At 39.4% G+C, this 13,895-nt stretch overlaps 2 protein-coding genes across 2 annotated transcripts in view; both read right to left on the bottom strand.

The window, feature by feature from the left end:
* Positions 1–13,895, bottom strand: part of LOC128378254 (protein PFC0760c) — a 98,070-nt gene that overhangs the window by 15,947 nt on the left and 68,228 nt on the right. The gene's annotated exons all lie outside the window — the stretch shown is intronic.
* trpm4a (transient receptor potential cation channel, subfamily M, member 4a) overlaps positions 1–13,895 on the bottom strand; it is a 44,604-nt gene that overhangs the window by 1,319 nt on the left and 29,390 nt on the right. Inside the window, exons 22-26 of the mRNA XM_053338085.1 lie at positions 13,597–13,771; positions 12,690–12,855; positions 12,347–12,528; positions 11,808–11,940; positions 10,943–11,015 (exon numbers count right to left, since the gene is read on the bottom strand). Coding sequence (XP_053194060.1) covers positions 10,943–11,015; positions 11,808–11,940; positions 12,347–12,528; positions 12,690–12,855; positions 13,597–13,771 — 729 coding nt within the window. The remainder of the gene's footprint in view (positions 1–10,942; positions 11,016–11,807; positions 11,941–12,346; positions 12,529–12,689; positions 12,856–13,596; positions 13,772–13,895) is intronic.

Raw genomic sequence — 13,895 nt, 5'->3', positions numbered from 1 at the left:
CCAAGATGAGCGGCAATGACTTTGAATAAGGGAATGCCAAGTAATACAATTCAGTATTCAGTATGTTGTCTGTCTCTATGTATACTTTTACATTGACAAATCAACTCAACTCAACTTTATTTATATAGCACTTTAAAACAACCACAGCTGAAACAAAGTGCTGTACATAAATAGATAAAGAAAACAACACAGGAACATAAAACAATTAACAGGAAATAAATACTAAAATAATTGTTTATTGTTTTTAAATCAAATTAAAAACAATAAAACAATAAAACAATAATTAAAAACAAACAAACAAACCATAAAACACTAAAACAGGAGCAGAGTCTCATGCTGGGTTGAAAGCCAAGGAATAAAAATGGGTTTTAAGACGAGTTTTAAAACTGGACAGTGAGGGGGCTTGTCTAATATTTAAAGGAAGCTCGTTCCATAATTTAGGAGCAGCTACAGAAAAGGCTCTATCCCCTCTGAGCTCCCGCTTTGACCTCGGTACCTCCAGGAGCAGCAGATCAGCTGACCTGAGGCACCGAGCAGGAGCGTGGGGGTGAAGGAGCTCGGAGAGGTAGAGCGGGGCCAGACCATTTAAAGATTTAAAAACAAATAAAAGAATCTTAAAATGGACTCTAAAGTGCACAGGTAGCCAGTGGAGGAAGGCCAGGATGGGCGTTATGTGCTCCCTCTTACGTACTCCAGTTAAGAGGCAAGCAGCTGCATTTTGCACCAACTGGAGACGTGCGAGAGAGGACTGACTGACTCCAAAATAAAGTGCATTGCAGTAATCCAGCCGGGATGTGATGAAGGCATGGATTACTGTTTCAAATCAAGTCAGGCTAAACCATCCTTACCTCCTTCTTAAAAAGGAAACTCAAAACCTACCTGTTCAGTCTGGCGTTTGACAAAAAACTAAATTGTTTATAGTCTTTCTATTTTATTGTATTTGTTTTGATGTTTCAAATTCATGAACTATTGTAGCCTGTATGAAAGCTGCTATATAAATAAAGTTTGATTGATTGAATGATCCTGGGTTAATAGTAGCTCTGTCTTATCTACTCAGTAACATATTTCCTGTTCATTAAGCATCAAGGCATATATCCCCATCCTAGTGTAGTATGTGAGGAAGTTACACAATTACACTGAATACCATACGATACAATACAATACCATATGATACGAAACAATACGAAACGATACGAAACGATACGAAACGATACAATGCGATACGATACAATACAATACGATACGATACGATACAATACAATACAATACAATACTATACGATATGATACAATACGATACGATACAATACAATACGATACAATAGGATATGATGCAATGCGATACGATACGTTGCAAAGTGATACGATACGATACGATACGATGCGATACAATACGATACAATACGATACGATGCAATATGATACAATACAATACGATACAATGCAATACGATGCAATACGATGCAATATGATGCAATACCATGCAATACGATACAATACGATACAATACGATACCATGCAATACGATGCAATACGATACAATACAATACGATGCAATACGATGCAATACGATATGATACAATACGATACAATACGATGCAATACGATGCAATACGATATGATACAATACGATACAATACGATACAATACGATACGATGCAATACGATGCAATACGATACAATACGATACGATGCAATACCATACAATACGATACAATACGATACGATGCAATACCATACAATACGATACGATGAAATGCGATACAATACGATACGATGCAATACGATACAATACGATACAATACGATACGATGCAATACGATACAATACGATACAATACGATACAATAGGATATGATGCAATGCGATACGATATGATGCAATGTGATACGATACGATACGATACGATGCAATACTATGCAATACGATGCAATACTATGCAATACGCTGCAATACGATACAATATGATGCAATACGATATGATGCAATACGATACAATACAACATGATACAATACGATACAATGCAATACGATACAATACAATACAATACGATACGATGCAATACTATGCAATACTATGCAATACGATACAATATGATGCAATACGATATGATGCAATACGATACAATACAACATGATACAACACGATACAATGTAATACGATACAATACAATACAATACCATATGATACGAAACGATACAATACGATGCAATACGATACAATACAATACAATAGGATATGATGCAATGCGATACCATACGATGCAATGTGATACGATACAATACAATACAATACGATACGATACAATACAATACGATACAATACAATACAATACGATGCAATACGATGCAATACGATGCAATACGATACAATACGATACGATGCAATACGATGCAATACGATACAATACAATGCGATACAATACAATGCGATACAATACAATACGATACGATACGATACAATACAATACGATACAATACAATACAATACGATACGATGCAATACCATGCAATCAGATGCAATACGATACAATACAATGCGATACAATACAATACGATACGATACGATACGATACGATACAATGCGATACAATATAATACGATGCAATACGATACAATACAATACGATACGATGCACCCTTTCACACGTTTAACGTAAACTACCTGTCGTTCTCTCTCGTCACTTCGACCATTTCATTATCAACGCCCCTTTCACATGTTTAACGTAACCTACACTTCATCCTATCTCATCACTTCTACCATTTCATTATCAATGCCCCTGTCACACGTTCAAAGTAACATATATATGTCGTCCTATTTCACCACCATAACTATTTCATTATCGACGCTCTATCGTATCGTCCTGTCGCTTCTGTCTTCCTTGTCACGGAACCAATCCTGTCTCGCCGAGCTTCGCTTGTGGTTCCATCTCCTCTCTAGCCGGAACGGTATCTCCTTCTTTTATGATGATCAGCTGACTAACTCCCTTGACATCCAGCTACACTGATGCCGCTCCTTCTGCTGATTTTGGGGGTTTCTACAACGGTAGATGGTTAGCATCAGAATGGCCCCCAGAACTCATGGACAATTGCCAGGTCGCTTCCTCCGCCTCTTCGAAATCTACCCCCGTAGTAGCCACCGCTGTTCTATGGGGACACGAATAGTCTAGTTAATCCATTCTTATACACTATGATAATCTCAGTCGTTGAAATCATTAACCAAGTTCGCTCCAACTCCTTTTCAATCACGCCATTCATGCGTCGCTCACGTGGCACTCCATCACTAACCAATATCCTCCGTGCGGCCTACGTCCCAGGCCACCAGAATACCATCGCTGACTCTCATTTTATGTTCCAGAAGTTCAGAAACTGGCTCTGCACGCCAAACCGCTGCCAACTCCAGTTCCTCCATATTCTGCACTGACTTCAATCTGTAAATCCATCTTTAATACTACTGATCTTCGAATTCCAAACTACAATATTAACAGCTTATCTTCTACACTCTCCTCCTACTGGACAGCTTGGAATAAGTTCCAACACTTTCACGACCGACACAACATCATTTCCCCCTCGTTCTATCTCACCACCGTCATCTGCTACATCACCTATGCTCATTCTGCCATGAACATAAAACACCTACTATTAAATCCTACCTCAGCGGTACTAGTTTTTCTCCAAACTAATCACAGGTAATCCCAGCCCAGCCATAAACCATCCCCAAGTAAGTCACTTCTCGCTGGTCTCGTCAGCCAAGAACCAGCCAAACGGCTTTCTCTTACCGCCAATCTGCTGTCCACTTGCTTACACACCATTCGCTGAGGATACCAAACTCCTCACATCGCCCTGACCCTCAAAGCGAGGTTCATATTCCATATTCCATATAGCATCTTCAGTTTCCTTGGATGCTCAGAATTCACTGTGTCACCATCACACTTCGACCTGTGCCGTCTTGCTTGTATCTTGGACTCTCACTATTAACGCTCATTAACGTATCACAGCTATATCTGCTCAGACTCAACGATCTAAGATCCGCACGAGCACGTCTCAAATAATTGGAGGTTTTTTGGGGGTTCGTCACTGCCCGGGCGCAGCGGCGGATCCTTCGTCCGACCTCCCCACACCGCATCAAGAATCACCGCATCAAGAATCGTTCCGCATCAAGAATACACAATTCATTCAAATTCTGTCAATAAATCTGTTAAAACGTATCTCGTTGGTGATGTGTTCCTTGCTCGTGAATCGAAGCTTGATAAGCGCAGTTTCGGGAGCGGGAACACACACCAATTACACCCCTTCCGGCTCCTATATAAACAGACCTAACAGCTTCCCCCTCGTTCACTCTCGCTTTCGAGTTTCCCTCCCCCCCGCCCTCTCTCCTGTTCTTCTCTCCTCTCTCATAGGTTCCTGGGGGTTCGTCACTGCCCGGGCGCAGCGGCGGATCCTTCGTCCGACCTCCCCACACCGCATCAAGAATCACCGTATCAAGAATCGTTCCGCATCAAGAATACACAATTCATTCAAATTCTGTCAATAAATCTGTTAAAACGTATCTCGTTGGTGATGTGTTCCTTGCTCGTGAATGATACGATATGATAGGAGTAAGCCTGACATCCTCACACGTCAGGACAGGCGTCACACGTCACACGTCACAACATGGCGGCGCACTGCTGCTGAGAACCACAACAGTAGAGCAACTTTTCCGACTTTAAAACTTATATATCTTTTTCCCGGACCTAACAAATAAACGTCACATCAGCTATCACACACGGACTACAACTGGACTACACTCTGGAGGAATTAACGGACCTGGAAGATTTCATCGACAACTGCTATAACCAACTTCATTCAACCATGGAAACAGAAACAAACAAACAACCCGACACCAAGAGGAGAAAGCGAGACTCCGCAACGGACACGGACGATCTGCACACCACCGAAGTTGAGGTTAGTGTTCTTGCAAGCATAAATAAAAAACTGGACATGTTGATCACTATTCACGAGGAGATAAACAGCATGCGCCAAAGCCTTGAATTCGCCCACAATCAGATTGAAACACTACAACAGTCAAATCAGGATCTCAAAACTTCCGTAGCAACTCTCACTCAGCAAATGCAAAATGTCACCGTTGAAAATAAACAAATGAAGGAGACCATTCTTGACATTCAAACCCGTTCGATGCGTGACAATCTCATCTTCTCAGGAATCCCAGAAACAACACCCGACAATCCAGGACCATATATTCAAAACTTCATGAAAACTCAACTCAAACTACCACCCGATATTGTCAGTAACATCACCTTTCATCGAATTCACCGTCTCGGTAAAGTGCAGAAGGATAAAATCAGGCCCATCATCGTCAAATTTGAACACTACCAACATAAGGAACTTCTCAAAAGTAAAGGAAAACTACTTAAGGACACCAATTTCGGAATGAACGACCAATACCCACGGGAAATAAACGAACAAAGGAAAGCTCTCTACCCCATACTAAAGGAACAACGAAAAAACAACATACGTGCAGTTTTGGCAGTTGACAAACTATACATAAACGGACAATTATTCAGAACCCCAGAAATCACACCCTGGCTTTTCTGACCACACAGTTATGCCAGACTCAATTACATCTCCTAGTTTCAGAACTAGCTCTACGACCAAGAAAGTTACTCTCTCTACAAGCTCCCTCAGTTTTTTTTTTTTCTCTCTCTCTCTCTCTCTCTCTCTCTCTCTCTCTCTCTCTCTCTCTCTCTCTCTCTCTCATATAATGTACCACTCTCTGCATGTTGCCTGTTTATGTCCCGTCTTTTTGTCTGTTTTTGTCAATTTATGTAAAATCCCCTTGTTTAGTGTCTGTTTAGGTCTGTACTCCTTAACACCATTACTATCTCACAGCTTAACCTCAAGGGTAAAGAATGGAGAACATGCTATGCAAGATATAATACACATTCATCCAACACTCTTGATCCAAAACACACCCAACATACCTCCTCAACTGAACCCCTCTATATCTTCCTCCCTCTCCCTTTATTTTTGCTATTCTAAATGTTCCCTAATCCAGATACACACACCAGTACATTATTCTGACATACCTGGCATACACTTATGCATCCGCTTAAATTGATATCATGGAATATACGTGGCTTCCGTAACCAATCCAAAAGACTTAAAGTAATTAATCATTTGGAAAAATTAAGGGCTGACATTTGCTTCCTACAAGAAACACATCTAACAGCAACAGAAATACAGAACCTTAAATTCGATCAATTTGACAAAATATACTCTTCAACATTTAACAGTAAACAAAGAGGTGTCTCAATTCTAATCAATAAAAAAATTCAGTTCTCACTAAATCAATCTATCACAGACCCAGAAGGAAGATTCATCATTATAAACGCAGTTTTCAACCATACAACATTTACACTGGCAAACATTTACGGCCCAAATAATGACGATCCATCTTTTTTCCACAACCTTTTCTCCACGCTATCAAATTCCAACAACCTCATCATAGCAGGAGATTTCAACACCGTTATTAATCCCACAATTGACCGCTCAAGCACCTATGGTAACTCAAGAATTCGGCATTCCACTAATACAATAAAGCAATATATGGAGGACTATGGCCTTACGGACAGTTGGAGGATGAGCAACCCCTCTCTAAGAGAATACTCATATTTTTCAACAGTTCACCAATGCTCCTCTAGAATTGATCTATTTATAGTCAGTAATTCACTAATATCTAAGATATCAGATAACACAATCCACTCAATAGTAATTAGTGATCATGCCCCCGTTTCCCTCTCTATAAATACTCAGACATATACCAAAACTTCAACTACATGGCGATTTAATACATCACTGTTAGAAGACCCCGACTTCATAACCCTTATAAGGCGAGAGTGGGCATTCTTTCTGGAGATGAACGACTCTCCGGACTCCTCTCCTTCACTGTTGTGGGAAACTGGGAAGGCCGTAATCAGAGGCAAAATCATTTCATACTCTTCATACAAAAAAAAACCAGCAACAGCAATTGGAAAACACATTGGAACAAAACATCAAACATTTAACAAATGAAATATCCCACCACCCCAGTGAACCAAAACAAAAAGAATTAAAAAAAATTCAGAATACAACTTGACGATATCATACAGAAAAAAACACAATTCCAAATTCAACAACTGAAATACAATGGTTTTCAATACAGCCATAAAGTAAACAGTAAATATTTAGCAAATTTACTCCAACACAAAAAAGAGAAATCAATCATCCCATCCATTTTGGACTCCGCAGGAAACATGAATCAAGACCCACAGGACATAAATAACATTTTTCGGAATTTTTATATCAACCTGTATTCCCCCACCCATCAACCAACACAACTGGAAATAGACACTTTCCTAGACAATGTGAATCTACCCAAATTAACTAAAGAACAAACCGATACTTTAGATGCACCTCTTAGCCTTAATGAACTCACCGAAGCACTCAATAAAATTCCTAACAACAAATCACCCGGGCCAGATGGACTCCCAGCCGAATTCTATAGACACTTTTGGGACATATTAGCACCACTATTCAATAGAGTAACTATAGAAATCAAAACCTCTTCCACCATACCCACACACATGAATACAGCAGCCATAACATTATTGTTAAAACCAAATAAAGATCCATCTCAGCCCTCTAGCTACCGACCTCTCTCACTATTGAACACTGACTTGAAAATTATCACCAAAGCACTAGCCACCAGAATAGAAACAGTCACTCCCATACTCATTCACCCAGATCAGACAGGCTTCATAAAAAATAGACACGCCACAGATAATGTCCGCAGACTGTTTAACCTATTTAATATATCACAAGAAACACAACAGAAAACCATTATCATTTCACTTGATGCAGAAAAAGCTTTCGATAAGGTAAACTGGTCATTTTTATTCAACACCCTCCACAGGTTTGGCTTCGGAGAGTCGTTCACCCACTGGATTAAAACATTGTACACATCACCAAGGGCCACAATCACCACTAACGGAATCACTTCACAGAGTTTCACACTGCACCAGGGCACCAGACAGGGATGCCCTCTCTCGCCTTCCCTCTTTGCCATATTTATTGAACCTCTTGCAGCAGCAATACGACAAAACAGCATAATCAAAGGAATTCAGGTAGCAAACGTACAACACAAAATCAGTTTATATGCAGATGACCTCTTACTTTACATACAGAATCCACATGTGTCACTTAAAGAAACTTTCAATATCATCAATAGATTTTCTCATGTCTCACATTACACTATCAACTGGAACAAATCAATTTTACTGCCCCTCTCTAATAATGCATGGGATTCTGGAGCCCAGGACACTTTCCCCCACTTTCAAACTGGCAACATCAAATACTTAGGGATTCATATTTCCCCCAGGCTGTCAGACCTTTTTAGCCTCAACTATTCTCCCCTCCTCAGAAAAATTTAAGACGATTTCAAACGCTGGTCCAAACACCCACTCACACTCATTGGAAGAATAGCTGCTGTCAAAATGAAAACTCTCCCTCAGATTAACTACCTCTTCTCTATGATCCCCACTACTCCCACAGACAATTGGTTTAAAACTCTCAATTCATTAACAACACAATTCTATTGGGATAATAAAAAACCCAGAATATCACTCTCAACACTGCAAAATAAAAAATCACATGGCGGGCTTGAGGCACCAAACTTCCATCACTACTTCCTGGCAAATCAGTTACAATACCTAGTTAAATGGATTAACATACAAAATCACAATTACCCATGGCTGGAACTAGAACAGAACCAATGTACAAATATCACAATAGCAGACCTCCCCTTCCACTCACAATCAATCAAAAAATCCAACTTCTGCCAACGCATTACCATCAATTCAACTCTGACAGCCTGGTGGAAAACAAACCAAATCACAAAATCATCACTAGCACTAAACAGGTACACCCCACTTTGGCACAACCCAGAGTTCACATTACAGAATAAACCTTTTCACTTCTCCACATGGGCACGAAAAGGAATCTCACATCTTCACCACCTGTTTGACAACCACCAATTCATGTCATTCAATACATTGACACAGAAATATGGGGTTGGGAGAGAACAGTTCCTTCAATATCAACAGCTTAAACTTAAAATTAAAGATGAAACAAGCCTCACCAACAACACATTACAACCATCTGAACTTGTAGAAAAACTTATGAAAATTAATAACTTCAAAAAATTAACCTCCCAGCTATATACATTGATCACAAACCTAAAAACAACAATAACACTCCCAACAACCAAGTGGGAGAATGACTTGGCGTTCTCTCCCAACCCTGATTATTGGGAACAAATCTGCAATAACACTTTTTCTATGATCACTAACACAAACCTACAGCTTATACAGTATAAAGTCATTCATAGATCTCACATCACTCAAGTAAAATGTTTAAAATGGGCTTAGCCAACACAGATATTTGTTCACAATGCACTTTAGGTAGCACAGACGACTATCTGCACGCCATGTGGCTCTGTCAACCAGTCTATTGTTTCTGGATCACAATCACTGAGGCACTCTCTACCATCCTGGACTCCAGAATCCCATCATCTCCAACACTCTGTCTTCTTAATGATATCTCTACAATCCACATTACGCAACACTTCAATAAACCCTTGCTCATCTCTCTAACTGTCGCTAAGAAAGTAGTCCTCCAAAACTGGAAATCAAAGAAATCATGTCATATCAACCACTGGAAAGACTTAATCACAGAATATATTACAATAGAAAAACATCATGCACATAGAGAGAAGCAAATGTCGGCCTTTGACAACACCTGGTCCCCTTTTCTAACTTTTTTAAATTTAACAAAAACATAACCAAAGCCACCCCCCCCTTTCTTTTTCCTTGCCCCCCTTTCTATCTTTATTTGTTTGCTTATTTGATTGGTTGGTTGATTAATTAATTAACTAATTAATTGATTAATTGATTGGTAGGCTGATTGATTGTTTAATCAATGGATTAAACTTATCTATGTGTATGTGTATGTGTATGTATGTATGTATATATATATATATATATATATATATATATATATATATATATATGTGTATGTGTATATGTATGTATATATGTATGTGTATGTATATATATGTATATATATATATATCTTATTTTCTTTTTTTTTTTTTTCTTTTTTTTTATACTTATCTTTTTTATCTTCTTAATTTTTTATTTATTTATTTATTTTTCTTTTCTTATTTTTCTTAACTCCTCCTTTCCTCCCCGTTATTCACCATTTTACATACAGACACACACAAGCAACACCCAAACATAGCATGTTACAAAAAGCCCCTTCCCATAACCCGATCATGACCACTCACAGACCTATCTACTCATTCACAAACAACTGAGTCCCGTCCTGTCAGTTTTGTCATCGTCCTGTCCCACCGTCTGTCTGTCTTTGTCTGTCTGTCTGTCTCTCTGTCCCACCGTCTGTCTGTCTTTGTCTGTCTGTCTGTCTCTCTGTCCCACCGTCTGTCTGTCTTTGTCTGTCTGTCTCTCTGTCTCACCTGTCTATCTGTCACCTAGTTGCGTTTCATGTGTTTGATGTTTTACCTCACGTGGTGCTATGAATCTAGGGTCACATGTATGGCTGCGGTAGGACAAATTGTATTTTGTAAAATGTATTGCCTCACTAAAAATAAAGTTGTCCTCCGAAGAGGGGGGGTGGTGGTGGGAAAAAAAGAAAAAAAAGAAAAAAAAAAAAAAAGGAGTAAGCCTGAGGAAACATCAAAGACTGGGATAAATGTTTACTAGTGAGAGACACCTCTCACTTAAATACAAGGACCAGTGTGAGGAATTGGTAAAATAACATGATTTTCAGGCCTTAAAAAGAGCTGTGATATAACTGATGAGGAAGTCATGTGTATTGAGGTATAGCTGACCTGTGTCTCTAGCAGCCGCAGCCTTCGATCATGGTCACGGATCTCGGTCATCTGCTTCAGCACACTGTCCACCCTGCAGGAACACACACACACGCACACACACACACACACACACACACACACACACACACACACACACACACACACACACACACACACACACATTTAAAGTCACTTTACATAGACTTACATGCATTTTCTGTACACTTACCAAAATTTCTGACCATAACCACTACTAGCCTAAAACTAACTCTTACCCAAACCTTAGCCACTGACACAAAAATCTGCTTTTTTCAAACTGGGGACATTTTTTGTCCCCAATTGTACAAGATGTCTCCAATCAACAGTTGTTAAGTCTTCTTAAGTCTTGTGTCAGGTTTGTGTCTCTGACAGTGACCTAGCTCAGCTGCAAACCTGAGCTATAGACAGTCTGAGTTCAGCTCAGTTCAACAAGCTGAAATGGTCACAAACTTCTGCTAGTAAAAGACAAACCAATGTAAAAGATTAGCTTAAACATACTGACATGATGGAAAATGTAACCTCAGTGAAAGGTGTGATTACATTTTTGGTCAGTGTCAGCAACATTTAACATGAACGTATATTAGAAGCAAATGTTGCAAGACAATAACGGCTGGCTAACTATGTAATGGAGAAACATCTGTCATTCCTGAACTACAATATCTTCTTAATTATTGACCAATATATGCCCATATACAGTATGTATAATTTAATGCTGATATACTGACTAGGCTCTGTTTCCCAACATTGCTCTTTGTCAGTCAGATTTAATTGCATATTAAATGAATCTTACCCATATATGTATTTTAAACTGTATAAAATCACAAAAATAGCAGAAGCAACTTACTTGACAGATGTAGATTTAAGTCGTGCTGTGTCACTCTCCCTCTTCCTCTTATTCTGAGCTGAGAGGAGGTTTTCTTTCTGGATACTCTCCCATGTGTTGAGGCGGCTGGCTTTTCTGCCCCGCAGCTCTCCAACTGAGGACAAAGGAGATCAGTAAATCCATCAGTCACACAATCTTTATTAATATAGTGCCAAATCACAACAAAAGTCATCTCCAGTCACTTTACACATAGAGCAGGTCTAGACTGTACTCTTTAATTTAATTTACAGTATAGACCCAACATTCCCACATGAGCAGCACTTGGTGACAGTAGCAAGAAAAACTCCCTTTAACAGGAAGCAAGCTCAGACAGAACTGGGCTCTAAGTGGGTTGTGGGTTGGGGTTGTGACAGAGAGAAAGGGAAAGGGTAAATAAAGAGGAGAGGAGGAGAGGGAGAAGAGGAAGAGAGGCACAGTGACAAACAATCAAAGACAAATTTGTGTCTCTGCCTTCTATCTTTACACCACTACTTCATCCCACCTCTCTTAAATGTTCTCACCAAAGTGTCTGCTCTTGGCTGAGGGGATGTGCCGGATGTATCGTTTGATCAAAAGGTGGAGGTGTGAGATGATGATGAAGGGTGGGGCCAGGCAGGGCCTCGAGTGGTACTCCACTATCAGGTTGTAACGTTGAAACTTCCAGTAGGTGTCACTGCGCTCCTGCACTTTAGAGAAGGTGTAGCTGTGGACAGTGAATTGAAATTTTATTATACATATACAGACAGCTACAAAGCTTTCCTACTCTGGGTTTCCAATAACATAAAGTACAATTATTCCACTTTTTGTGTTTCATCAGTGGGACAGAATTAGAACTGAACTGAAATGCTCTAAATGTCAGTATACCTGAACATAGCAATGAGCAGGTTGACCAGTAGTATGTTGGTAACCAGCAGGTAGATGACCAGGAGGATGACAACCAGCCAGTTAGCGTAGGTGCTCATGCAGGGCTCCTCTCCTGCTTCAATGCGTGTGGTATTGTTTGTACACTTTATGTCTATCAACTTGTCAGCTACATGGAAGGAAGAGGTACAAAACAACATTTAAAGACTGTGTAAAATGAATTCAGACATTTTCTTCTAAACACATTAAATAGGTCATAAATATATTTCTAAAAAAGGTGTAAAAGCATTTCAACCATTTAGATTTGAATTGTGGAGCTAGGCTTCACAAACTGTGTTTCAACATTTCTGTGTTCAGGATTTAGTGGGCCGATCTGAAAATCATAAACCCGCCCCTGCTGCTGTGGAGGTATAAATACATTCAGCACACACTACTACTACTACAGTCTACAGTTAGCCAGTTAGCTGAGTTAGCCGCCGAGCTAGCAGCAGAAAGCTCTCAAACGTAGCATCCATGTTTCGGGCATAGAAAGTCTATGTGTTGCAATCGCCACTTTAAGTGAACTGAAGAAAAATTTAGACAAATGTTACGCATCAATTTATTTCTGTGCCTTATTATGTTCCATTTTCAGAAAGGAAACCAAATGGATGTTGCTAAATTAAATACACAGTCTCATCTTAACAAGGTTCTGCAATTTTAGTATTGAGAAGTCATGCAGTCTTTTTAATGAATGTATGTGTCACTGTCACAGAACTGAGATGAACAGAATTAAATGAAAGCTTTAGAAAAAGTATAGTTTCAGATATAGTTATTTTTAATTAATTGAATAATAATTATCTTCATAATTAAAACATGGCTCAGGATACCAAATGTCCTCCTGTTTGAGATAAAGAGACTCAGAGTCACTCACCATCCATTTCATTTATGGGTATTTGTCCAAAAATGTGCAGGTACGGTCTGTAGAACACACGACGAAATATCCAATCAGGACGGGGATCATATGCGTAGAGGAGTGCCTGATTGGCTACTCCATAGGCCATGAGCCAAACAGCCAGGAAAAAGAGGAAGAAGAAAACGTCCTTCATCTGAAGGAAGGAAAGAGAGCCCATCAATGTATGGTGCTGCTGTATAAGACTTTGTCATTTCAGTTAGATCTCCAGAGGATACATGGGCTGACATCTCATTATATAAGGATGAAGCACACAGAAG

Source organism: Scomber japonicus, chromosome 18 (assembly GCF_027409825.1).
Source record: "Scomber japonicus isolate fScoJap1 chromosome 18, fScoJap1.pri, whole genome shotgun sequence".
NCBI classification, from domain to species: Eukaryota; Metazoa; Chordata; class Actinopteri; order Scombriformes; family Scombridae; genus Scomber; species Scomber japonicus.
The sequence above is the reverse complement of the archived record's forward strand: the minus strand, read 5'-3'. Positions and strand labels throughout refer to the sequence as shown.